Source organism: Callionymus lyra, chromosome 19 (assembly GCF_982586985.1).
Source record: "Callionymus lyra chromosome 19, fCalLyr1.hap1.1, whole genome shotgun sequence".
Lineage (NCBI taxonomy): Eukaryota > Metazoa > Chordata > Actinopteri > Syngnathiformes > Callionymidae > Callionymus > Callionymus lyra.
The window spans coordinates 7,637,129-7,663,305 of NC_141836.1; the positions used below are offsets into that span (position 1 = coordinate 7,637,129).

Genomic DNA, 26,177 nt, shown 5'->3' on the forward strand with positions numbered 1-26,177 from the left:
ATGAAAGCTGTATAAAGAAGCAGCGTAATCTCACTGTAACCATCCTGACAGCCACTAATGCACCAAAACCAACAGAGGAACAATAGACAACACACGCTACGCTGAACCTGTCGCTAATCTCCCTCGCTTTGTTACTCACATCCCGCAGGCGTCTGGATGCGAATCTATTGTCTGAGGTTCCAGCTTCAGCCTTCAGAGGCGTACGGTCGCTGAGGCACCTGTGGTTGGACGACAACTCGCTATCGGAGATTCCGGTGTCGGCCCTCGACACGCTTCCCTCCCTGCAGGCCATGACGCTGGCCCTCAACAGGATTACAAACATCCCAGACTACGCATTTACCAACCTCTCCGCCCTGGTTGTCTTGTAAGTGGAAGCTCTACGTCTTCATTTTAAAGCAGGGTACCACTTCTTTAGAAGTTTCTAAAATGAAAGAAATTACAAGATCACAACCTGAACTTGACTCCTAAAACTCCTGCAATCTCCCCCACACCACAACCATTTTTCTACACCACAAGTCTTTTTAAATTGAAACACCAATCCAAAGGCTCTGGTTTTAGGCCTCGTAAAATCCTGAGGTAAACAAAGAGTCGTAAATAAAAACAGGTCATCTAGATGAAACACTTAATTGGAAAGTGTCGTTGGAGAGAATATTGTGTTCTTTCCATTCTATCCGTTTATTTGTTATATTTTAGACAGGACGAGTCAGAGAGGTCACTTAAAGTTGTCATTAAAGTGGATCAAATATCTCCTCCCAAGGTGGTCATAATGGTTGTCTCATTGGTCATAGGATATACATTTCTGTATCAAGTGGTGCAGTGTTGACAGTGTTTTCAAGTATATGGGGGATGAGAAGACAACCAGGTTAGCATAGATAAAGCTAAGGCTGGTCAAGTATTGTAATTAGAGCTGAGCTAAAAGGTTGTAACGGTGATACCCCCCCAAACAATAGCCTTCTATACTGGGAATTTATTATTATAATCAAGAAAACAAGAAGCATTAACAGATCAAGCATGTCGAAATATTCTGTTACTCAATTTAGGAATGTTCTGTCTGAGGTCATGAGGTCATGATGACCATGTTTTTCCCCAAACAGACATCTTCACAACAACCAGATCAATAACATGGGTGAGAAATGTTTCGAAGGGCTGCAGAGTCTGGAGACACTGTGAGTATTCCACACACACGCACACACAAGCATACACACACACACACAAACGCAAGCACACACACACAAACACACACACACACACACACACACACACACACACACACACACACACACACACACACACACACACACACACACACACACACACACACACACACACACACACACACACACACACACACACACACACACACACTTAAATCCCGAGCCAAACCAAACACTCTTAAAACAGCTGCACTTCACTACCACTGCTGACTAATCACTTTAATCACGTTCAAAGTAGTTTTCCAAATGAGATCCTCATTTCTCCACTTTCAAATCTCTTGAACCCTTTCTGCAGTTTTTTTTTAATGATGTAATTGAAGTTATCATAGATTTAAAAAGAGATTTATGCGTATCCAGAAAGTCGCAGGTGATGTCAGATGTCGGAAGGACATGTGTTATCAACAACAGATACAGATGTTTGAACTAGCTAACCAACATCAGCCGTAGCAACCCCTAAGAGATCACTAACTTTCTCCAAGCCTGATCCATTCCTCCCTTCTCTGTCCTCCACTGTAACCTGATCTAAGTGGCAACCTGTCTTGTAAAAAGAACAAAAATGAACGTGAAGAAATTCAACTCTGAAGATGATGGGTACATTACAGCTGGATTACTCCCTCAAGGGATGCTTTGCACCTTCTTTGATCTTTACTTAGGCGCAATGTTGAAGACGCGTGAATCTTGGTTCTGATGCTTCATAAATTGGTAAGAATGCAGCTTTGATGTCTGCTCTTGAATCAAAAAGACATTGTCTCGTAATTAAAGACACCTTTTCTCTTAATCACATCAAAAAACATTAAACTATACAAGAGGCTTAGCTTATTTAAAACATATGTTCCTACCTTTGATTTTATCATCTTTCAGGAAAGTTTTTCATGAACATCAAACACAATCACCTTCCTTAATCTGTGTTTATCAAAAACACTGCCTTGAATGAGCGGATTATGTTTACACACCGAGATGACAACACACCAAAATTCACAAGAAACTTAAAGATTCAAGTCAGCCCTCAGCCCTACAGCAGTTTCATTTTGAGCACTCAGACCCCCGACAAAAAGAATGTGTTTTCATCAATCCCACATCGTTATAAGTGCGTGCCAAAGAAATGAATCAGAAAGTCATAATGATTAATGTGCCGGTAATTTCAGCAGGTGCTCGAAGGTTCTTCCTAACCACAACTGACGCGCCACGATCAGGAATGTGACGGTGAATCGTTGATGAGTTTGACTCAACGGATTCTTCTGTGTTTGGTAAAAGTAATTGTGGAGCAGGTCAGCGTGAGAGAGTATGTTACGGCGGCGGTTATATTTCGAGACACCCCGATAGAAGTGGTTCTTATGAAAAACAAGAGCTGGGTTCCCTTTTCATGGTGGTCCGATGAAAACTCTGGTATGTTTCTTAACAACCTGTTGAAGTGTAGAATACAATGTGCTACTTTTTATGAGCGAGTGTGTGTGGGCATATATGGGTAGGCATGAAATGAATTCACCCACATGTCAACCTATGAACATAAAATCCATTTGGAGAAAAGGAGATTGTGAAAGTCAACGATTCACTAAGCAACACAACTCAAAATCTGGTCAATCTGCTCATATTTAAGCAACTTCTAATCATCTCTGTTTGGTACACCAGGCAAGTTTCTGTTTTTCCATTCAGTTGGTGTTAGTTTGGAAAAATCTAACCCGAAACAACCCAAAAAATCTGCACATGAAGACATGTTTTGATATGACCTTCCAGACTTCATAACATCCCAGTTGTCCACCTAGTTACACTTACTGAGAGTGTTGACAGGCTGTGCTGGTCTGGATTATAGAACGGGGGTAAAATAAGAAAAATGGCCGGATTGGTTTGGACCAGAATAGTTTGTGTTAAAGTGTTTTCGGGTGAGGGGCTGGCAGGTGTCATTGACGTGGGGGTTGCGCTGCTATGAGGGGTTAATCTCTTGCCATGGCCTGAGAAATATGAGAGATCATCAGTGGGACAGGAACCACAAGAGTGCATTATAAAATCATTACAGAGAAGAAGACTGTGAAAACAAGGTCCAACAAAAAATGTATCTCAGTTTAGTCTATACAAACATAAACAATATTTAAAAAATATATATTTTAGTTAAACTTTTGTTTAATACCTATGTCTCAGGGTGAATAGAAATGTCACAATTGTCCTCCAGCAACTTCCTACCAGTCATTGGTAGAAATACTTGGATGTTCCTTGGTCAATCCAAAGACATTTAAGCTGTATTTCCCTAGTGTGTCCCAGGGCGATATCTCACCAGGGAAGCAGCTATGACATTAAGACTGTATTCAAGAGCCACCTGACCAAGGTTCTACTTCAGAGTCTCTCCTGGATGACTTATCTTTCCCCTGAGAATGCACCCGTCATGCACAGAAATACATTTTCTTCAACTTTTGGTAACCTCTCAAAGCTAGTGACCGCATTTGACAGTGAGAATGTAGATGTGTCTACTGTACTGTACTACAGTTCAGGATGGAAGTCTTCTGAGTCATATTAACTCATAATAATCTCAGTACATTTTCTTCTTCATTTGTGTTTCAGAGATTTGAACTATAATGAACTGCAGGAGTTTCCTGTGGCCATCAGGACGCTGAGCAAACTTCAGGAGCTGTACGTACACACACACGCACACAAAAACACACCTGCTCAGCATGACTGTCATAGTTGTGTTATCCGGGGCGATCCTGATAAGTGATTTTAATGTGACACTCGGATACAATCCCTCTCGCCATGAGCAGGTGCTGGCTACACACACACACACTCAGTTTTCCACGGCTTCAGCAGATGTTTCTCAGCGTGAAAATGTGTCACAAATGTAGCTTATGCGCGACTGTTTACATATCATGTATCCAAAAATGTCAGCTGTGTGAAGGCAGGTGCAACGTGACGACTTCTGCTAGTTGAGCACCCCGATACACTTCCAAGAAAAACCCTCACACACACACATACACACACAGGCACAAGTGTAGGAACAGTGTACATCCTCAGCATGTGTGACTAATACTACGGTTTTATGCTTGCAGGGGTTTCCATAACAACAATATCAAAGCCATCCCTGAGAGGGCCTTCGTGGGAAACCCTCAGCTACAAACCATGTGAGCTCAATTATCAACCTTCACATGTCTTCAGTCCAACTATTGTGTTATTGCAACACCAGGACTGCTGAAGGTTACACTAGTGACATTGTAAGGGACATGGTGTGCAGAGGCATGGACAAAAAGGAATGATATTTCACCATCTGAGTACTTGACCTAAAATTGTAGGGCACCATACCATGAGGTCAGTAAGTGATTTAGCCTATATATTACCTGGTCATTCTGTACTGTATAAATTGGCCATCCAATTGGTCAAACAACCCAGCTATGTGTATTTTTTGGTTTAACTAGGCCCCCAAAGATGTGTAGGTCAATTTAAGCTTTCAATTTTCCATCTGCGGCTGACCTACGTCACCAGTGAGCGACTGCTTATAACTTAAGCTGTGTGTGAGATACCCCGCTAAACATGAATGACCTTTTAAATAGACCAGGAGGACGTCGAGTACCATTCATGCAGAGTAAAAAAATCTGATATTTGGGAATGGGGAAAAGAAGGCAGAGACAGCCCCAGAGTGAGAAATGGGAAGCAGCCAAACAGCATCTCAGCAGGGGGCTGGCAATCTAGATTTTCTTCGGTGTTAAAAATTGTCTACAGGCGAGAGGTACTGTGTAGGGAATTGAAAATTGACCCATGTTATCAGAGTAAAGTAGGTATTGGAATCTTCCAACATTTAAAGCAGCCACATCTTTGGTTGCCAGGGTAGTCTATCATGCCAAGAGACTCTTTACTTTTTGGCGTCAATACGTGTATTCATTTTTTGCCAACCACAGTCATTCAAAACTCTTGCTTTGTGAGGAAAAGCTCATGCTGAGGTGGGCAAAGTATTGATTTGTCAGGGTGAGGATAAGCAGAGCTGAAATTTGACGATGCTCCTGCTTTCACAAACCACTTTTATTAGCCAAGAGATCACCGATACTAGGGACTGTAATCCCGTGCAGGTGCCTTAGCTACTTCTATCTGATCATCATCATCAGATTTAGAACCAATAATCTGTCCAAGCATCAAAAATCCCACTGAACACTGGCTAACTTTACGACCTCTCTCGTGCAGCCACTTTTACGAGAACCCCATCCAGTTCGTTGGGAAATCCGCCTTCCAGTTCCTACCCAAGCTGCACACGCTGTAAGTATGCGGTCAGTCATAACGGTTCCCGCAATGGAGGCCAGACACCATTTAAATCATTCCCGCGCGGAACGCAAGCGCGGACATGTGTACAGCACGACTGAGTGATGTTGTGTGAGCGCTGCATGCTGATGTGGTAAGAGAGCCGGTTGTAAGAACATGTTGAATGGTGTGACTTATGAGGTCTCGTGAGACAGCCAAAAACATGCCTGTGTTGATGTTGGAGGGGAAAGTGTGATGGCTGAAATGAGCTGTTAGACCAGCTCAGTGTGCAGAGAGAGTGCAGTGGGAGAGATCAGGCTGACACATTCCATCTTCCTCGACTGCAGCTCCCTCAACGGAGCGACCCTGATTCAAGAGTTCCCCGACCTGAAAGGAACCACAAGCCTGGAAATTCTGTAAGTATCTCCTGTCACAATCCCCCTGTTGCTTCTCACAATATATTTTATGAAACAGACAAGAGCCACATTCAACGTATCTAAACATTTACCAGTGCCAGATTTTTTTGATCACTGGCACATTATCATTTACTGCGCAAGACGATGATGTCGTAGCCTAGTCAACGTGTGACACAGGATTGCCATCGGAACAGTTATATATAGGCAGTTATAAATATATAATGTATTTTTAATGCAACATTTTTGAGAGATTTACATGATGGAGCAGAAGGAGAGAGGCTGAGTCACATAGGTGGAGGTGATTCCCATCATTTGCTTCCGCTTGGCCAATGACCAGATTATTTTTCTCCGTTTAGGACGTTGACCCGAGCCGGACTCTCTGCACTCCCTCTGGACCTATGTGAGCAGCTGCCTCACCTTAGAGTGCTGTGAGTGTACACCCAGAAACATCTACTCTCCGAATGGCTTTTTTATTCATCCAAAAACATTTCTATTCATAGCAGATCTAAGGTATTCAGCAGACAGAAAAGAAGCCTATTGTTTGATAAATTACTATATTTGTATTTATTTTAATCAAAAGTGTTCTTATGGCCACTCCAAGATCACAGATACAAGCCACGTTGTCTGGAATCTCCTTTAGAGATAAGGTTAGGAGCTTGTTCATTCATAAGAGACTAGAAGTAGAACTGCTAGACCTTCCAATCGTGAGAAGCCAGATCAGGCTCCCATAGATGGGATTAGTCTCTTTATCCTGCCATCTTCAGTGCCCTTTTCATTTAAAAGAAAGTATATTATCGTTTTATTTTATTAAGTGTACACATTTAATATTCCCTAAGTTTTCTCTTCTACTTTGTTGCAGGGAGCTCTCTTACAACCAGATCAAGTATCTTCCGAGCTTCTACCACTGTTCTGCACTTCAAGAGATGTGAGTGACCAACTAAAATATCAACAGTTTTCAGCTATTAAACCCCATCATTGATGTTCTCCACAGAGGTCTGCAGCACAACCAGATCACCACAGTAGAGTCAAACACGTTCCAGCAGCTCGGATCGCTACGATCCCTGTGAGTCTGACCCAGAGATTTTGACAAACCAAGTCTGAGAAGAGATTGAGTATTGCCTTAAGACTAGAACGACTCAAGATTAAGGGTCTCTTACCATAAATGTATGTGATCATTGTGATGTGTCTACTTGTTATACATAACAAGTCTATGTTTATGATGACAAACATTTACCTCCATACAACACAAACTTTGACTACAACATATATAATATCAGAACCAAAACGGACAGAAATAATAACATAACTAACAACATCGAGACAAACGAAAATTAAAAAAAAACAAAACAATTAACTATGATGTCAAAATGTATCAAGAACTTTTTTTTAAAAAAAGGGGCAGAAATATTTTTATACATAAATTTCCTTTTCTATTTCTACTAGAATTTTATAAAAATCAGAGCTATGCTAAGACGACAAAATGAAATTGAAATAGATATCTAAGGAATATTTAGAATCATTAATAGATTTTGCTTTGATGAACTTTTACAGCGGGAATTTCGCTTGAATCAAATAAATCTTTGTATGCAGTTTGAGTCTTAGGGTTGCGTCTCTAACAAAGTCTCTACTGACATCTAGTGGTCACAGCTCGTACATCAGTCAAGCTCAAGACGTCAGCTTCATTATATCTGACTTTGCTATCTTCTCGCAGGGATCTCAGCTGGAATAAGATCGTGTGGATCCACAAGGACGCCTTCATCTCTCTACACTCTTTAGTCAAACTGTGAGTGTTTGTGTGACTGTGAAAACATTTCAGCTGAAGCAATAAAATGTTTGTAAAATAGTTTCTTTTAGGAAATAAAGTGACGTTTTGTGGTTTTGAACAAATGTAGATTTCATTATAAATCATGAGTTGTAATTGGGTTAATTAATCTGACACAGAGGTTTGGATTCTTCTCCGAAGAGCTCGTCTTTACCTAGAAGTCATCAATGATCGCCTCTTGGAATTCTGATGATTAGAATTCCTGTTCACATGTTTAGTCAAGACTGTCATGACCTGATTCCTCAACCAAATTCCTTCCTTTCTCTGAATCTCTTCAACCGCCACAGGGACTTGACTGAAAACCAGCTGAGCTCTGTGCCGGTCTCAGGCCTGGGCGGTCTCACGCACCTCAAGCTCAAGGGAAACGTGGAATTGTACGAGGCCTTTGGCCCAGACGACTTCCCTCACATGAGGTAAATGTGTACATTTTTTGACATTAAGTAAAATATCGAAAAAAGTTTCAAAACGACCAGAGAAGTCCATTTGAAGACAAGTCAAATTATCAGGATTATGCCAACACCACAAATAGTATAAACAATATATGTTTCCAGGACATACTGTTTGCAATCTTTCTTTTGGAACCTCCAAAAACCGTCCATCAACAACTTTTGTTCCTAAGTCACGAGATGCTTAATAAATGGCCCGTTTCTGGAAACATTTCACAAGCAAGAGAGCATCAAAAATCACAGCACAGCACTTCAAGTAAAAAAAAACTACAACTACAAAAACATGTTGAATTTGGCATCAATGCAGCTGGAAACAGTGTTTTTGGAGGTGTGTACCCGAGTCAAAACAGGCTTCCATAAAATTAGTGGATGAAAAACTGTGTTTACAATTGAAAACTGACAGCTTGCAGAGAACTGGCGTCAGGTGTTTCACCTGTGGCAAAGTTCTTCCTTCAATTATCGTTCCTACCCCCAAAATTCTCTGTAATTATTTGGGAGCGTTTCACGGTTCTGCCAAAGGAAGGCACGTTCGACAATGGGCAGAATGACTACGTGCACCTTCGAGCTATTGGCCAACCTTCTCTGACTGCGTGTAACATTTGAGGACTGCAAGTTCCCTCTTGTACAGCAATTTAATCCTCGAAAGATCGGAGAGGTTTCACAAAGTAATTATTAGCTTTGAAGAAAAACAGAGACCTAATGAAAATGTAGGATTGAAACGGGATAATGTGTATGTTTGCATACGTCAATGTCACTAATGAGTGTGAGAAAGAAATCTTAACTTGGTGGGATGAACGGACGAGTCGAGTATTAAGCTTTTCCAACAACATCTTGAATGTTCCCCTTTAATTATCCACTAAGAGCGATAGTTTTCAAGGAAGTTGTGTCGGCTTAGCCATTCATCCGGGAAGGATCTTTATAAGTACAACTTACTTTGCCGTTTTGGGTGAGAGCGTGACAGTACGCACCTGAAACAACATGGCAAAAATCAGTCGGCAAGATCAAATAAAATGAGCTTCTGATAAGACCAAAAGTCTAAACATTGTATGTTGTTTCCAGGGTGATCGAGATGCCCTACGCATACCAGTGCTGTGTGTATGGTCCCTGTGATGGCTACAAGCCAGCCAACCATTGGGAGGTGGAGCAGAGCAACCCAGAGGAGACCTTGCACAAGAGAACTGTGGCCCTATACCCTCTACACGCTGACACACACTGTAAGTGTACACCGACAACATACTAACATGTTAGTGAGAGACATGCTTCACCTGTGGTTGACCTCTGCAGCTGGCGCCCTTAGAAGGTCAAATGATATGAACTTGACGTTAAAACCAGAACAGAGGAAGATTAAATGTGTCGAGAGATAATAAGGCTTTTTGAAATTTGTGATAAAAAGTAATGCAATTGCAAAAATGTGTCAAAAATCCACTTCTTAATAAACAACGATAATGAATTAATAAGGTTTAGCACAGCAATGCCAAATAAGCATCAGATACCTCAGAGAAGCTACAGTACCTCATCTGTACGACCTTTTAAAGTGCGTCAAGAATTCGTTGAAGCGCTGATACAGCTTAATCTAAGAAGGACCAATGTGGACCATGACCAAGTAGTCTATTCACCATCCCACATCACAAATATGTGTTCCACTATTAAGCTTCAGTTGTCACAACATGTTTTTTGTTTGTAGTAGTAATTCATAAGTATTGGTTGGTTATACAGTTTTCTTACATCACTCGTTTTGGTAATAGATGACCCAGACTTGGAGGAGTTTCAGCTGGAGCTAGAGGAAGCCAAACTTCAGACAAGTGTTCAATGCACACCAACACCAGGTGGGGAAGGTCACGAAGAAAGGTTAATTTATCTGTGAATTTTTTTTAATGATGTCCGATTTGTTGGCCCTCAGGACCGTTCCGACCATGTGACTCTCTGCTGGGCAGCTGGTTGGTTCGTGTCGGCCTCTGGTGCATCTCTCTGGTGTCTCTCCTGGGAAACTCGCTCCTACTCCTGTCCCTCTTCGGCTCGTCGGGCTACCTGTCGCCGCTTCGCTTCACTGTGGCTTGCATGGGCGCCTCCAACCTCCTGACAGGGGTGTGCACATGCACCCTAGCCCTGGTGGATGCACTGACGCTGGGGGAGTTTAGCCACTACGGAGCCCGCTGGGAAGGGGGGCCGGGCTGCCAAGCGACTGGATGGGTGTCCGTTTTCGCATCAGAGGCAAGCGTGCTGCTGCTCACCTTGGCAGCGGTGCAGTGTGGGGTTAGCGTAACATGTGCACGTACATTTGGAAAATCCCCTTCTCTTGGAAGTGTCCGCACATGTGCGCTCTTCTGCCTCACCCTCTCACTGACGCTGGCGTGTCTTCCTCTACTTGGTGTTGGAGAATATAGCTCATCACCATTTTGCCTTCCCTCACCACTACCGCCTCCTACCTCTCAGCTGCCGACCTCACTCGTCTTCCCGCTGACGCTCATCATGCTCAACACCCTCTGTTTCCTCATCGTTACCGGTTCATACATCCGTCTTTACTGGGAGTTACTTCGTGGGGAGTGCGAGGGCCTGTGGGACTGCGCTATGATCAAACACGTGGCTTGGTTAATTTTCACCAACGGCCTTCTGTACGTACCAGTCGCCTTCCTCTCGCTCTGCTCACTGCTGGGTCTCCTGTCCCTCAGCGAGGAGGTTCTGAAATCAGTCCTCCTTCTCCTTCAGCCACTACCGGCGTGCCTCAACCCCCTCCTCTTCCTTCTCTTCACACGAGACAACTTGCAGCTTTTCTCCTGGTCCCGTCCGAAAGCTCTACCTCAGCTACGCCGAGGCCGCACTCTGGACTCGCTCGTGTCGGTGGAGACAGAAAAGAGCTCCTGCTCCGATTCATCGACCAGGGAGTCCCTGGCTGATGTGGATGCCTTTTGCCGAGGAAGAGGCTCTCTCCAAACACGGATGGATCCCATTAGGTTCTCCCATTGCTCCTCCAACTCAGTCGTGCCTCTTATCCCCTGCCAAATAGCGCCGTCCAGTACCAGAGACAGAGTAGAAGTTCAAGGTAGTCAGGATGACCTTGAATGCCTAAACAGTTTGGATTGTCCATTGTATCACTCTTCCACGACTCCGTGAGTTAAGAGAACTGTTCTGGGTATTCAGTCCCAAAGAACCACCCCAGTGCCCTCTGAAGCACAACAAAGTGTCGCTGCTTGACTTTCACATGAACACAACACAGAACACGTGCAGAGGATGAACTTGATCAGCACCACAGCTGTGGGACAATGCAGAAGAGATGACGCCTGAAACAAATGCTGTGCCTTTATTTTGACAAGTTGGTGGTTAAGCGGGAATGTTAGATTTATTATATATATACAGTATATATATATATAGATGTCTAACCATAATGTGATTTACAGATCGTCTGGTTTTATTATTGCTTTTATATCATTTTAAATAAAGGGATTGACTCAGACACTTCAGAGTAAGCTAAGATTTGTAGAAATGTTGTTGTTCAAATTGTTTTATATACTGGAAGAGAGGAGGTGGTTATACAAGGGCTGTGAAATATAGCCACACAAAATCGACGCAAACATGTGCAAAACCAGAGCTAGAATAATCTTGACATACGCTCTTTGCAAATGTTTTTTGTTGTACATATCAAGAAAGTCTCTTTAACTCTCAGGCAATAAGCAAGAAATCCATCCATTTCTATCATTTCCATATTTGCTTGTCCGTCCTTCAGAAGCCAATACTGAAGGGTCCAAGACCAAATCTACAAAAACAAATATCCAAGATTGGCCAATGCCCAGGACCTTTAGAGTTAAGGTTTGCGTAAAACATTCTCTTCAACATACAATTTAACAACACTCAACAATCACTGTACAATCGAAAAAATGATGATGGACTTCAATACTGACAATAATCTATATTCTTATTGTTGTTGGAAATTAATAAAAACAAAACATTGAGCTGATTGCTACATTAGAAACAAATGCAAAATATAAAAAGATGAAGAAAGAAGAAATACCTGTACTATCGGCATGGCTAGATTGGACTTTTTTAAATCACTTATAAACATTACAAATCACAGTTTACGAGGGAAAATGACAAATATAACAAACAGAAACACGCTCATAACACGCCAAATGGTGGTTAAACTCAATTAAAGTCCAGGAGTAAACATCTAGAGGATTACATTTGAAATAAAATATTGTGTGATCACAATGTTTATGCGAACATGACCTCAGCGTAACGCAAGTAATACGGTCACAACAAAAACTATCAGCGACATGGTGCTGCCTTCATGTAGAGGTTGGTGTTTAACAACATATCCAAATGTTTTCAACAATAAACCCAGTGGTCTGTCTTCCAGTAGACTTTGGAGTAGCTTAGCGACAATGTACATACAATGTAACTACCTCTGAACTAGCATGCTAACGACTTACTACAGCCTTTTGATGTTTGTGATGAACACCAAATACGATTTTATATGACAAATGAATTCATAGATTAAGAAAATATAACAATGTTTTTGCGAATGTTATTTAGGATGTATATACTGTATACAACTGTCATATATCTGAATAAAATTATTTTGATGCCGTCTACGTGTCTCGTCAGTAGTTCCAATTTTACAGGTTAACCACTTAATTTTGAATGGTACTTTTGTACATCAAACATCTCCCCAAGGAAAAATGTAATTTTGTTTCCATTTTACTGTGAAACTTTCCTCACTGCTTTGTGGTACGTTCAAGTGCAGTGGTAAATTCAAGACTTAAAAATTTGCTTGATTAAAGATATTTTCAGATTAGAGTTAATTTGTGACAAAAAGAAACATTAGAAAGTCAACCATGATACATCCAGACATTTCCTATATAGCAAATTCATTTTAATTACCAAAGGTTTTAAAGAAACTAAATGCATTACAGTGTAATTTCTAACCATTCGCCTCCTACAAGGATCCTAATTCTGGCAGCCGCCATGGCAACAACTGACAGATTTAGATCAGATTTTGGTCGCACACCATCTGTGATGATGATTTTGACGATAAAAATAAAAGAATACAAAGCCGAGAGTTCAGACAGGTTTATATAGAAACTTTATTAACAATAGAAGGACAAAAGTCTTCATGAAACCTACAAGCAGGATTTCTTTGTTGAACCGTCAACATCATGGTCGTCAGCTTCTCTTTTACGAGAAGTCTCGTTCTGGTCAAGGGAGTTTTGTTTGACCTCTGTAAGACCCTGCGACACACATAGAGGGATAAACACACATCAACATTTCTTTCAAATTATTAATTTGTAAAATCACAAAATATGCACTCAACAGTCATTTCAACAGGGACATACAGTGATTAAGAAATGCACCTATGTACCATGTAGTCGGCGACCCCTGAACACTGCCAATAAAGGGCAGTCAATGTATTCTATTGAAACTCGCTTGAAAACCACTTTGTTCGGGACTACTGTCTATAAAAAATATGATACGAGAGCTTTAGAGAGATTTAGCGATTTGAACATTTAATGAAGGGTCAGTAAGTTGATTTTGATGTTGGTTCTGGAGCTCAACACTTCGTTAAACACCGTTGTTTTTTCGCTCCTGCCAAGGAACCACCAGGAGTTTCCGAGGATCATCACGTGTGTGCCCAAGTGTGTTAAGAGTCGGACAGGGGCTCAAGCACCACCCGCTGACCGCTCTAGAGCTCAACACTGTTGTTTTTCCACTCCTGACAAGGAACCATGAGGGGTCTCCGAGGCTCATCACTTGTCTGCCCAAGTGTGCCAAGAGTCGGACAGAGGCACCAGCCACAACATCTGCCCTCTCTGGAGCTCAAAATTGTTGTTTTACTGTTCCTGCCAAGGAACCATGAGGGATCTCCGAGGCTCATCATGTGTCCGCCCAAGTGTGCTCAGAGTAGAACAGGGGCTCCAGCACCACCCGCTGACCGCTCTGGAGCTCAACACTTTTTCATTTTTTCCGCTCCTGCCAAGGAACCATGAGGGGTCTCCAAGGCTCTTCCTGCGAGTGTCCAAGTGTTCTCAGAGTCTGACAGGGGCTCAACACCACCCGCTGCCCACACTAGAGCTCAATGCTGTCATTTTTACACTTCTGCCAAGGAACCATGAGGGGTCTCCAAGGCTCTTCATGTGTCCGCCCAAGTGTGCTAAGAGTCGTCAGGGGCTCCAGCACCACCCACTGCCCGCTCTTGAGCTCAACACTTTTTCGTCTTACGCTCCTGCCAAGTAACCATGAGGGGTCTCCAAGGCAATTCATGTGAGTGCCCAAGTGTTCTCAGAGTCGGACAGGGGCTCAAGCACCACCCACTGCCCACTCTGGAGCTCAACACTTTTTCGTTTTTCCGCTCCTGCCAAGGAACCAAGAGGGGTCTCTGAGGCTCATCATCTGTCCGCCCAAGTGTGAGAATAGGGGCTCCAGCACCACCCACTGCTCACTCTTGAGCTCAACACTTTTTTGTTTTCTGCTCCTGCCAAGGAACAATGAGGGATCTCCGAGGCTTATCATGTGTCCGCCCAAGTGTGCTAAGAGTCGGACAGGGGCTCCAGCACCACCCACCGCCCGCTCTTGAGCTCAACACTTTTTCGTCTTACGCTCCTGCCAAGGAACCAAGAGGGGTCTCCAAGGCTCATCATCTGTCCGCCCAAGTGTGGGAACAGGGGCTGCAGCACCACCCACTGCCTGCTCTTGAGCTCAACACTTTTTTGTTTTCCGCTTCTGCCAAGGAACCATGATGGGTCTCCAAGGCTCTTCATGCGAGTGCCCAAGTGTGCTCAGAGTAGAACAGGGGCTCCAGCACCACCCGCTGACCGCTCTGGAACTCAACACTGTTTCGTTTTTCCGCTCCTGCCAAGGAACCATGAGGGGTCTCCGAGGCTCATCACTTGTCTGCCCAAGTGTGCTAAGAGTCGTCACGGGCTCCAGCACCACCCACTGCCTGCTCTTGAGCTCAACACTGTTTCGTCTTACGCTCCTGCCAAGGAACCAAGAGGGGTCTCCAAGGCTCATCATCTGTCCGCCCAAGTGTGAGAACAGGGGCTCCAGCACCACCCACTGCCCACTCTTGAGCTCAACACTTTTTTGTTTTCCGCTCCTGCCAAGGAACCATGATGGGTCTCCAAGGCTCTTCATGTGAGTGCCCAAGTGTTCTCAGAGTCGGACAGGGGCTCAAGCACCACCTACTGCCCACTCTTGAGCTCATCACTTTTTTGTTTTCTGCTCCTGCCAAGGAACCATGCGGGGTCTACGAGGCTTATCATGTGTCCGCCCAAGTGTGCTCAGAGTAGAACAGGGGCTCAAGCACCACCCGCGGCCCACTCTTGAGCCCAACACTTTTTTGTTTTACGCTCCTACCAAGGAACCATGCGGGGTCTCCGAGGATTATCATGTGTCCGCCCAAGCGTGATAAGAGTCGGACAGGGGCTCCAGCACCACCCACTGCCCACTATTGAGCTCAAAACTTTTTCGTTTTACGCTCCTGCCAAGGAACCAAGAGGGGTCTCGAAGGCTCTTCATACGAGTGCCCAAAGTGTGCTCAGAGTAGAACAGGGGCTCCAGCACCACCCGCTGACCGCTCTGGAGCTCAACACTTTTTCGTTTTTCCGCTCCTGCCAAGGAACCATGAGGGGTCTCCGAGTCTTATCATGTGTCCGCCCAAGTGTGCTCAGAGTAGAACAGGGGCTCCAGCACCACCCTCTGCCCGCTCTGCAGCTCAACACTTTTTCGTTTTCTGCTCCTGCCAAGGAACCATGCGGGGTCTACGAGGCTTATCATGTGTCCGCCCAAGTGTGCTCAGAGTAGAACAGGGGCTCAAGCACCACCCGCGGCCCACTCTTGAGCCCAACACTTTTTCGTTTTACGCTCCTGCCAAGGAACCATGCGGGGTCTCCGAGGATTATCATGTGTCCGCCCAAGCGTGCTAAGAGTCGGACAGGGGCTCCAGCACCACCCACTGCCCACTATTGAGCTCAAAACTTTTTCGTTTTACGCTCCTGCCAAGGAACCAAGAGGGGTCTCCAAGGCTCTTCATACGAGTGCCCAAGTGTGCTCAGAGTAGAACAGGGGCTCAAGCACCACCCGCTGACCGCTCTGGAGCTCAACACTTTTTCGTTTTTCCGCTCCTGCCAAGGAACCATGAGGGGTCTCCGAGGCTCATCATCTGTCCGCCCAAGTGTGCTCAGAGTAGAACAGGGGCTCAAGCACCACCCGCGGCCCACTCTTGAGCTCAACACTTTTTTGTTTTCCGCACCTGCCAAGGAACCATGATGGGTCTCCAAGGCTCTTCATGTGAGTGCCCAGGTGTTCTCAGAGTCGGACAGGGGCCCAAGCACCACCTACTGCCCACTCTTGAGCTCAACACTTTTTCGTTTTCTGCTCCTGCCAAGGAACCATGCGGGGTCTACGAGGCTTATCATGTGTCCGCCCAAGTGTGCTCAGAGTAGAACAGGGGCTCAAGCACCACCCGCGGCCCACTCTTGAGCCCAACACTTTTTCGTTTTACGCTCCTGCCAAGGAACCATGCGGGGTCTCCGAGGATTATCATGTGTCCGCCCAAGCGTGCTAAGAGTCGGACAGGGGCTCCAGCACCACCCACTGCCCACTATTGAGCTCAAAACTTTTTCGTTTTACGCTCCTGCCAAGGAACCAAGAGGGGTCTCCAAGGCTCTTCATACGAGTGCCCAAGTGTGCTCAGAGTAGAACAGGGGCTCCAGCACCACCCGCTGACCGCTCTGGAGCTCAACACTTTTTCGTTTTTCCGCTCCTGCCAAGTAACCATGAGGGGTCTCCAAGGCTCTTCATGTGAGTGCCCAAGTGTTCTCAGAGTCGGACAGGGGTTCAAGCACCACCCGCTGACCGCTCTTGAGCTCAACATTTTTTCGTTTTTCCGCTCCTGCCAAGGAACCATGAGGGGTCTCCGAGGCTTATCATGTGTCCGCCCAAGTGTGCTAAGAGTCGTCAGGGGCTCCAGCACCACCCACTGCCCGCTCTTGAGCTCAACACTTTTTCGTCTTACGCTCCTGCCAAGGAACCATGAGGGGTCTCCAAGGCTCTTCATACGAGTGCCCAAGTGTTCTCAGAGTCAGACAGGGGCTCAAGCACCACCCGCTTCAGAGCTCAACACTTTTTCGTTTTTCCGCTCCTGCCACGGAACCATGAGGGGTCTCCAAGGCTCTTCATGTGAGTGCCCAAGTGTTCTCAGAGTCGGACAGGGGTTCAAGCACCACCCGCTGACCGCTCTTGAGCTCAACATTTTTTCGTTTTTCCGCTCCTGCCAAGGAACCATGAGGGGTCTCCGAGGCTTATCATGTGTCCGCCCAAGTGTGCTAAGAGTCGTCAGGGGCTCCAGCACCACCCACTGCCCGCTCTTGAGCTCAACACTTTTTCGTCTTACGCTCCTGCCAAGGAACCATGAGGGGTCTCCAAGGCTCTTCATACGAGTGCCCAAGTGTTCTCAGAGTCAGACAGGGGCTCAAGCACCACCCGCTTCAGAGCTCAACACTTTTTCGTTTTTCCGCTCCTGCCAAGGAACCATGAGGGGTCTCCGAGGCTCATCATCTGTCCGCCCAAGTGTGCTCAGAGTAGAACAGGGGCTCAAGCACCACCCGCGGCCCACTCTCGAGCTCAACACTTTTTCGTCTTACGCTCCTGCCAAGGAACCATGAGGGGTCTCCGAGGCTCATCATGTGAGTGCCCAAGTGTGCAATGAGTAGGACAGGGGCTCCAGCACCACCCACTGCCCACTCTTGAGCCCAACACTTTTTCGTTTTACGCTCCTGCCAAGGAACCATGCGGGGTCTCCGAGGATTATCATGTGTCCGCCCAAGCGTGCTAAGAGTCGGACAGGGGCTCCAGCACCACCCACTGCCCACTATTGAGCTCAAAACTTTTTCGTTTTACGCTCCTGCCAAAGAACCAAGAGGGGTCTCCAAGGCTCTTCATACGAGTGCCCAAGTGTGCTCAGAGTAGAACAGGGGCTCCAGCACCACCCGCTGACCGCTCTGGAGCTCAACACTTTTTCGTTTTTCCGCTCCTGCCAAGGAACCATGAGGGGTCTCCGAGGCTTATCATGTGTCCGCCCAAGTGTGCTAAGAGTCGTCAAGGGCTCCAGCACCACCCACTGCCCGCTCTTGAGCTCAACACTTTTTCGTCTTACGCTCCTGCCATGGAACCATGAGGGGTCTCCAAGGCTCTTCATACGAGTGCCCAAGTGTGCTCAGAGTCGGACAGGGGCTCCAGCACCACCTGCGGCCCACTCTTGAGCCCAACACTTTTTCGTTTTACGCTCCTGCCATGGAACCATGCGGGGTCTCCGAGGATTATCATGTGTCCGCCCAAGCGTGCTAAGAGTCGGACAGGGGCTCCAGCACCACCCGCTGACCGCTCTGGAGCTCAACACTTTTTCGTTTTTCCGCTCCTGCCAAGGAACCATGAGGGGTCTCCAAGGCTCTTCATGTGAGTGCCCAAGTGTTCTCAGAGTCGGACAGGGGCTCAAGCACCACCCGCTTCAGAGCTCAACACTTTTTCGTTTTTCCGCTCCTGCCAAGGAACCATGAGGGGTCTCCGAGGCTCATCATCTGTCTGCCCAAGTGTGCTCAGAGTCGGACAGGGGCTCCAGCACCACCCACTGCCCACTCTCGAGCTCAACACTTTTTCGTCTTACGCTCCTGCCAAGGAACCATGAGGGGTCTCCGAGGCTCATCATGTGAGTGCCCAAGTGTGCTCAGAGTAGGACAGGGGCTCCAGCACCACCTGCTGACCGCTCTGGAGCTCAACACTGTCGTTTTTCCGCTCCCACCAAGGAACCAAGAGGGGTCTCCAAGGCTCATCATCTGTCCGCCCAAGTGTGAGAACAGGGGCTCCAGCACCACCCGCTGACCGCTCTGGAGCTCAACACTTTTTTGTTTTTCCGCTCCTGCCAAGGAACCATGAGGGGTCTCCGAGGCTTATCATGTGTCCGCCCAAGTGTGCTAAGAGTCGTCAGGGGCTCCAGCACCACCCACTGCCCGTTCTTGAGCTCAACACTTTTTCGTCTTACGCTCCTGCCAAGGAACCATGAGGGGTCTCCAAGGCTCTTCATACGAGTGCCCAAGTGTTCTTAGAGTCAGACAGGGGCTCAAGCACCACCCGCTTCAGAGCTCAACACTTTTTCGTTTTTCCACTCCTGCCAAGGAACCATGAGGGGTCTCCGAGGCTCATCATCTGTCCGCCCAAGTGTGCTCAGAGTAGAACAGGGGCTCAAGCACCACCCGCGGCCCACTCTTGAGCTCAACACTTTTTTGTTTTCCGCTCCTGCCAAGGAACCATGATGGGTCTCCAAGGCTCTTCATGTGAGTGCCCAGGTGTTCTCAGAGTCGGACAGGGGCTCAAGCACCACCTACTGCCCACTCTTGAGCTCAACACTTTTTCGTTTTCTGCTCCTGCCAAGGAACCATGCGGGGTCTACGAGGCTTATCATGTGTCCGCCCAAGTGTGCTCAGAGTAGAACAGGGGCTCAAGCACCACCCGCGGCCCACTCTTGAGCCCAACACTTTTTCGTTTTACGCTCCTGCCAAGGAACCATGCGGGGTCTCCGAGGATTATCATGTGTCCGCCCAAGTGTGCCAAGAGTCGTCAGGGGCTCCAGCACCACCCACTGCCCGCTCTTGAGCTCAACACTTTTTCGTCTTACGCTCCTGCCAAGGAACCATGAGGGGTCTCCAAGGCTCTTCATACGAGTGCCCAAGTGTTCTCAGAGTCGGACAGGGGCTCAAGCACCACCCGCTTCAGAGCTCAACACTTTTTCGTTTTTCCGCTCCTGCCAAGGAACCATGAGGGGTCTCCAAGGCTCTTCATGTGAGTGCCCAAGTGTTCTCAGAGTCGGACAGGGGCTCCAGCACCACCTGCGGCCCACTCTTGAGCCCAACACTTTTTCGTTTTACGCTCCTGCCAAGGAACCATGCGGGGTCTCCGAGGATTATCATGTGTCCGCCCAAGCGTGCTAAGAGTCGGACAGGGGCTCCAGCACCACCTGCGGCCCACTCTTGAGCCCAACACTTTTTCGTTTTACGCTCCTGCCAAGGAACCAAGAGGGGTCTCCAAGGCTCTTCATACGAGTGCCCAAGTGTGCTCAGAGTAGAACAGGGGCTCCAGCACCACCCGCTGACCGCTCTGGAGCTCAACACTTTTTCGTTTTTCCGCTCCTGCCACGGAACCATGAGGGGTCTCCAAGGCTCTTCATGTGAGTGCCCAAGTGTTCTCAGAGTCGGACAGGGGCTCCAGCACCACCTGCTGACCGCTCTGGAGCTCAACACTTTTTCGTTTTTCCGCTCCTGCCAAGGAACCATGAGGGGTCTCCGAGGCTTATCATGTGTCCGCCCAAGTGTGCCAAGAGTCGTCAGGGGCTCCAGCACCACCCACTGCCCGCTCTTGAGCTCAACACTTTTTCGTCTCACGCTCCTGCCAAGGAACCATGAGGGGTCTCCAAGGCTCTTCATACGAGTGCCCAAGTGTTCTCAGAGTCGGACAGGGGCTCAAGCACCACCCGCTTCAGAGCTCAACACTTTTTCGTTTTTCCGCTCCTGCCAAGGAACCATGAGGGGTCTCCGAGGCTCATCATCTGTCCGCCCAAGTGTGCTCAGAGTCGGACAGGGGCTCCAGCACCACCCACTGCCCACTCTCGAGCTCAAAACTTTTTCGTTTTACGCTCCTGCCAAGGAACCAAGAGGGGTCTCCAAGGCTCTTCATGTGAGTGCCCAAGTGTTCTCAGAGTCGGACAGGGGCTCAAGCACCACCCGCTGACCGCTCTGGAGCTCAACACTTTTTCGTTTTTCCGCTCCTGCCAAGGAACCATGAGGGGTCTCCGAGGCTTATCATGTGTCCGCCCAAGTGTGCTAAGAGTCGTCAGGGGCTCCAGCACCACCCACTGCCCGCTCTTGAGCTCAACACTTTTTCGTCTTACGCTCCTGCCAAGGAACCATGAGGGGTCTCCAAGGCTCTTCATACGAGTGCCCAAGTGTTCTCAGAGTCGGACAGGGGCTCAAGCACCACCCGCTTCAGAGCTCAACACTTTTTAGTTTTTCCGCTCCTGCCAAGGAACCATGAGGGGTCTCCGAGGCTCATCATCTGTCCGCCCAAGTGTGCTCAGAGTAGAACAGGGGCTCAAGCACCACCCGCGGCCCACTCTTGAGCCCAACACTTTTTCGTTTTACGCTCCTGCCAAGGAACCATGCGGGGTCTCCGAGGATTATCATGTGTCCGCCCAAGCATGCTAAGAGTCGGACAGGGGCTCCAGCACCACCCACTGCCCACTATTGAGCTCAAAACTTTTTCGTTTTACGCTCCTGCCAAGGAACCAAGAGGGGTCTCCAAGGCTCTTCATACGAGTGCCCAAGTGTGCTCAGAGTAGAACAGGGGCTCCAGCACCACCCGCTGACCGCTCTGGAGCTCAACACTTTTTCGTTTTTCCGCTCCTGCCAAGGAACCATGAGGGGTTTCCAAGGCTCTTCATGTGAGTGCCCAAGTGTTCTCAGAGTCGGACAGGGGCTCAAGCACCACCCGCTGACCGCTATGGAGCTCAACACTTTTTCGTTTTTCCGCTCCTGCCAAGGAACCATGAGGGGTCTCCGAGGCTTATCATGTGTCCGCCCAAGTGTGCTAAGAGTCGTCAGGGGCTCCAGCACCACCCACTGCCCGCTCTTGAGCTCAACACTTTTTCGTCTTACGCTCCTGCCAAGGAACCATGAGGGGTCTCCAAGGCTCTTCATACGAGTGCCCAAGTGTTCTCAGAGTAGGACAGGGGCTCAAGCACCACCCGCTGACCGCTCTGGAGCTCAACACTTTTTCGTTTTTCCGCTCCTGCCAAGGAACCATGAGGGGTCTCCGAGGCTCATCATCTGTCCGCCCAAGTGTGCTCAGAGTAGAACAGGGGCTCAAGCACCACCCGCGGCCCACTCTTGAGCCCAACACTTTTTCGTTTTACGCTCCTGCCAAGGAACCATGAGGGGTCTCCGAGGCTTATCATGTGTCCGCCCAAGCGTGCTAAGAGTCGGACAGGGGCTCCAGCACCACCCACTGCCCACTCTCGAGCTCAACACTTTTTCGTCTTACGCTCCTGCCAAGGAACCATGAGGGGTCTCCGAGGCTCATCATGTGAGTGCCCAAGCGTGCTAAGAGTCGGACAGGGGCTCCAGCACCACCCACTGCCCACTCTCGAGCTCAACACTTTTTCGTCTTACGCTCCTGCCAAGGAACCATGAGGGGTCTCCGAGGCTCATCATGTGAGTGCCCAAGTGTGCAATGAGTAGGACAGGGGCTCCAGCACCACCTGCGGCCCACTCTTGAGCCCAACACTTTTTCGTTTTACGCTCCTGCCAAGGAACCAAGAGGGGTCTCCAAGGCTCTTCATATGAGTGCCCAAGTGTGCTCAGAGTAGAACAGTGGCTCCAGCACCACCCGCTGACCGCTCTGGAGCTCAACACTTTTTCGTTTTTCCGCTCCTGCCAAGGAACCATGAGGGGTCTCCAAGGCTCTTCATGTGAGTGCCCAAGTGTTCTCAGAGTCGGACAGGGGCTCAAGCACCACCCGCTGACCGCTCTGGAGCTCAACACTTTTTCGTTTTTCCGCTCCTGCCAAGGAACCATGAGGGGTCTCCGAGGCTTATCATGTGTCCGCCCAAGTGTGCTAAGAGTCGTCAGAGGCTCCAGCACCACCCACTGCCCGCTCTTGAGCTCAACACTTTTTCGTCTTACGCTCCTGCCAAGGAACCATGAGGGGTCTCCAAGGCTCTTCATACGAGTGCCCAAGTTTTCTCAGAGTCGGACAGGGGCTCAAGCACCACCCGCTTCAGAGCTCAACACTTTTTCGTTTTTCCGCTCCTGCCAAGGAACCATGAGGGGTCTCCGAGGCTCATCATCTGTCCGCCCAAGTGTGCTCAGAGTCGGACAGGGGCTCCAGCACCACCCACTGCCCACTCTCGAGCTCAACACTTTTTCGTCTTACGCTCCTGCCAAGGAACCATGAGGGGTCTCCGAGGCTCATCATGTGAGTGCCCAAGTGTGCTCAGAGTAGGACAGGGGCTCCAGCACCACCTGCTGACCGCTCTGGAGCTCAACACTGTCGTTTTTCCGCTCCCACCAAGGAACCATAAGGGGTCTCCGAGGCTCATCATGTGTCCGCCCAAGTGCGCTCAGAGTCGGACAGGGGCTCCAGCACCAACATCAACTTCAGTTAAGAACAATTTTCTATCCATACTGTTATACAAATAATATAAATGCTTTTTCGGAGCAGCATACTAAACTTAAAACACGACAAAATGATTTACTGTTCACATCATGTTTTTTTTCCGATTTTAAGTGAGAGTTATAAGTTTGCTTTGACCCTCTTTCCCCACCGCTTGTTACAGTCAAAATGTCTAGGAACTTTCAAAATCGTATTTAAACATTCTTTTGTAGGAAAAATTGTGACATTCAACGCATTCATTTCTAAAGAATACTGATGAATTGATTTTAAAAAAAAAAAAATCTCACCGTGATCTTCTGGACTGCGTGTTGCTCTGTCCAACTTCTGGCCTTCTGTATGAACTGCGGTTTGTTGTATTTGAACTCGGCCGACTGCGGTTGAGACAGATTTTTTTTTTTTTCAAGCGGTGATCTCTTCAACAGTTTTGAGGAGGTTTTGTCCATCGTTAGATGCAGATTACGGAGAATATTCTGGACCTTCTAACAATTTATTACAAAACAGTAATTTGGGTCAAAAGAAACAAGAAGAGACAAGCTCATGACTCTACTTTCTTTTGAACAAACCACAATGTCATAATAAATTTCTGTTGACATTTTTTAGGAAAACGACAACAACACTTTTCCAAGTAAAGCGAAACGGGTTTGAGGAAGATCAAAGGGCATCTTATATTGTTAGAAATAATAGATTCATTAGGAAATATAAAGTAAGCTTCACAAACACAATTACTCTTTGACAGTTAAGACAGAATTCAATGATTATGATATGTAGTATTGTATGGTATTTGTATTATTAGTTTTATTATTGTGTCCCAGTGTCTTAAAGAGTTACATAAAGAATGTTTTATAATACAGAGAAAGTGTAGCTATAATCTTCTAAAGAAAGTATCTGCCAACCATCTTGAAAAGCTGCCCTATGTTCCCCAAAAAAGCTCGACCATAAATTGATTTGTTTGGTCATCATTACTGTGTTACACAGTTTTTGAATTGTTATAATTTAAACTGAGAATTAGGGTAAAAAAACAAAATCAGTGGTTAAAGCAGATTTTTTTTAGTTTAAATTTAAAGTTTAAAATTAAAATTTTAAATAAAGTTTAAATAAACGTGACTTACTATATCAGCCATGAGTGGATCTTCAGGGTTGGGTTCAGCCATCAGCAGTTGGATGGAGGTGAGAACTGTGGAGATGTTCAGAGATGGTTTCCAGGCACCCTGGACATATTTAACAATGTTATAATCCACAGCCAAATATAATCTGGCGAGTGATAAAGATGTGCCAACCTTTGGTGGGTGTTTGAGAGCGTCGTGGCAGATCCGCCCCGAGTTGTCAATATTTGGGTGGTAGATGGGCGTCAGGAATCGAATATTGGGAGGCTCAAAGGGATACCTGCCGCAAGGTGAGGGAGTCTGAGTTCAACCATACAGCTGCACTAAACTGATTTTTTTTTTTAAATGTACCTTTCAGGGATTTTAATCTCCAGTGTGAAGACACCACCTTCATATGGAGTCCCGCTTCCCCCGACAATCTCTGTCGACAGAACAGAAAAAACACCTAAGGTTTAGTTAAATTGAGGGCAGCCTTCAAACTTAACAAACACAAGATATCATAGAAACTCTAACGACAGCATGTCATCACTTGATAAACATTAATCCGATGATGTTTAAGGTTTTGAAGTTGGCCGACAGACATACGTGCTCTCAAGTCGTCCACTTTCTCCTCAGTGTGCCAACATGTTATCCCTGGAGGCGGTTCTGTGCTGAGCATCTGGAGTTCACGCTTCAAACGTGATGCACGCTGCATCTTCACTGGAGTCGAGAAGAATCTGAGAAACAGATACAAGTATGCGTGATTATTCGATGTGTGGTAGTTTAATGACATTGTGTACTAACATCAGTTTTTAATCTCTTTTTGAAGCAAAGTTTCTTTGTTATATAAACATCCTACACTTAAAATCTTTGAATTTTTCGACTAAATAACACATTTTGAACCGCAGTGGACCACATTATGACCGGAAATCAAACTGTTTTAACCTTTTAAACAATTTACATCTGTATTCAAACAAGTTCTAACAGATATTTATGTTAAAAAAGAAAAACAGTGTTTACTTCATACTATTTTTGTTTATTTAAGTCACATAATGTTTCAAATATTCGTCTTGTTCATCATGGGCGACATATCTCCAAATCTATGGTATGTAAAGACATTTATATTTATCTGCAGTATTCCTGAAGTTTTAGTTTCAAATGCATCACATTAAATTAAACATATTTCCAACCATTTACATAAGTTAGATCGTGTCATCACAGAATATGATTCTAATGCGAGAAAATTAACTTAAAGACAAACTTTTTCTGTTGTTTTGTACTGATTTAGATGTTGTATGTCAAATTGTAAGCGTTCATAAGGTTTAAACGTAACGTCAGCCACGGAAAAAAACTGCCAGCGTGTAAATTATCGGTAACGTATTAAACTTCTAGTGAAATATATTTAAAACTTACCTTTTCTTACAAAAAGAAACGTCGAATTTTAATTTAAAACATATTTTTTTCCAGTTGAAGAGGAGAGCAGCGGTTTTTCCTGACTTCCCTGCTTCTACGTCATCCGCACTTCCCGCCACATATTTCTTCGCCGCATGAAATTGTGCATTTGAAAAACTACAGCACCACTCAAAGGCCAGAGTGAGAACTGCAATTAATAATTTATGTGAGAAGGAAGATTAATTTTAATATCAATTATTTCAGATTATGATCAATATATGTGTAGCAACAAAAAAGTAAAGTTCAATCTTTTCAAGTTCACTTTTCTTTTATTTTTAAATTGTTTTACTGTTGTTAAACTGAAGTTAAGTCACATAAAAAGG

At 46.2% G+C, this 26,177-nt stretch overlaps 2 protein-coding genes across 3 annotated transcripts in view; one reads left to right on the forward strand and one right to left on the reverse strand.

The window, feature by feature from the left end:
* lgr6 (leucine-rich repeat containing G protein-coupled receptor 6) overlaps positions 1–12,692 on the forward strand; it is a 43,561-nt gene extending 30,869 nt beyond the window's left edge. Inside the window, exons 5-18 of the mRNA XM_087781552.1 lie at positions 149–364; positions 1,095–1,166; positions 3,768–3,836; positions 4,250–4,321; positions 5,373–5,444; positions 5,774–5,842; positions 6,199–6,270; positions 6,702–6,767; positions 6,834–6,905; positions 7,554–7,625; positions 7,952–8,077; positions 9,170–9,324; positions 9,856–9,936; positions 10,011–12,692. Of these exons, the coding sequence (XP_087637678.1) occupies positions 149–364; positions 1,095–1,166; positions 3,768–3,836; positions 4,250–4,321; positions 5,373–5,444; positions 5,774–5,842; positions 6,199–6,270; positions 6,702–6,767; positions 6,834–6,905; positions 7,554–7,625; positions 7,952–8,077; positions 9,170–9,324; positions 9,856–9,936; positions 10,011–11,221 (2,425 nt within the window). The 3' untranslated portion in view covers positions 11,222–12,692. The remainder of the gene's footprint in view (positions 1–148; positions 365–1,094; positions 1,167–3,767; positions 3,837–4,249; positions 4,322–5,372; positions 5,445–5,773; positions 5,843–6,198; positions 6,271–6,701; positions 6,768–6,833; positions 6,906–7,553; positions 7,626–7,951; positions 8,078–9,169; positions 9,325–9,855; positions 9,937–10,010) is intronic.
* The window catches only part of ube2t (ubiquitin-conjugating enzyme E2T (putative)), a 63,229-nt gene extending 37,322 nt beyond the window's left edge, over positions 1–25,907 (reverse strand). The window contains exons 1-7 of one of the 2 annotated variants that reach the window (XM_087781599.1): positions 25,816–25,907; positions 25,009–25,139; positions 24,775–24,844; positions 24,598–24,703; positions 24,430–24,528; positions 23,608–23,691; positions 13,171–13,332 (exon numbers count right to left, since the gene is read on the reverse strand). In XM_087781599.1, coding sequence (XP_087637725.1) covers positions 13,225–13,332; positions 23,608–23,691; positions 24,430–24,528; positions 24,598–24,703; positions 24,775–24,844; positions 25,009–25,117 — 576 coding nt within the window. In that variant the 5' untranslated portion in view covers positions 25,118–25,139; positions 25,816–25,907 and the 3' untranslated portion in view covers positions 13,171–13,224. Of the gene's footprint in view, positions 1–13,170; positions 13,333–23,607; positions 23,692–24,429; positions 24,529–24,597; positions 24,704–24,774; positions 24,845–25,008; positions 25,140–25,815 lie in introns of those variants that run through there. The other variant, XM_087781600.1, reaches the window with a different exon arrangement.
* Positions 25,908–26,177: the final 270 nt, after the last annotated feature.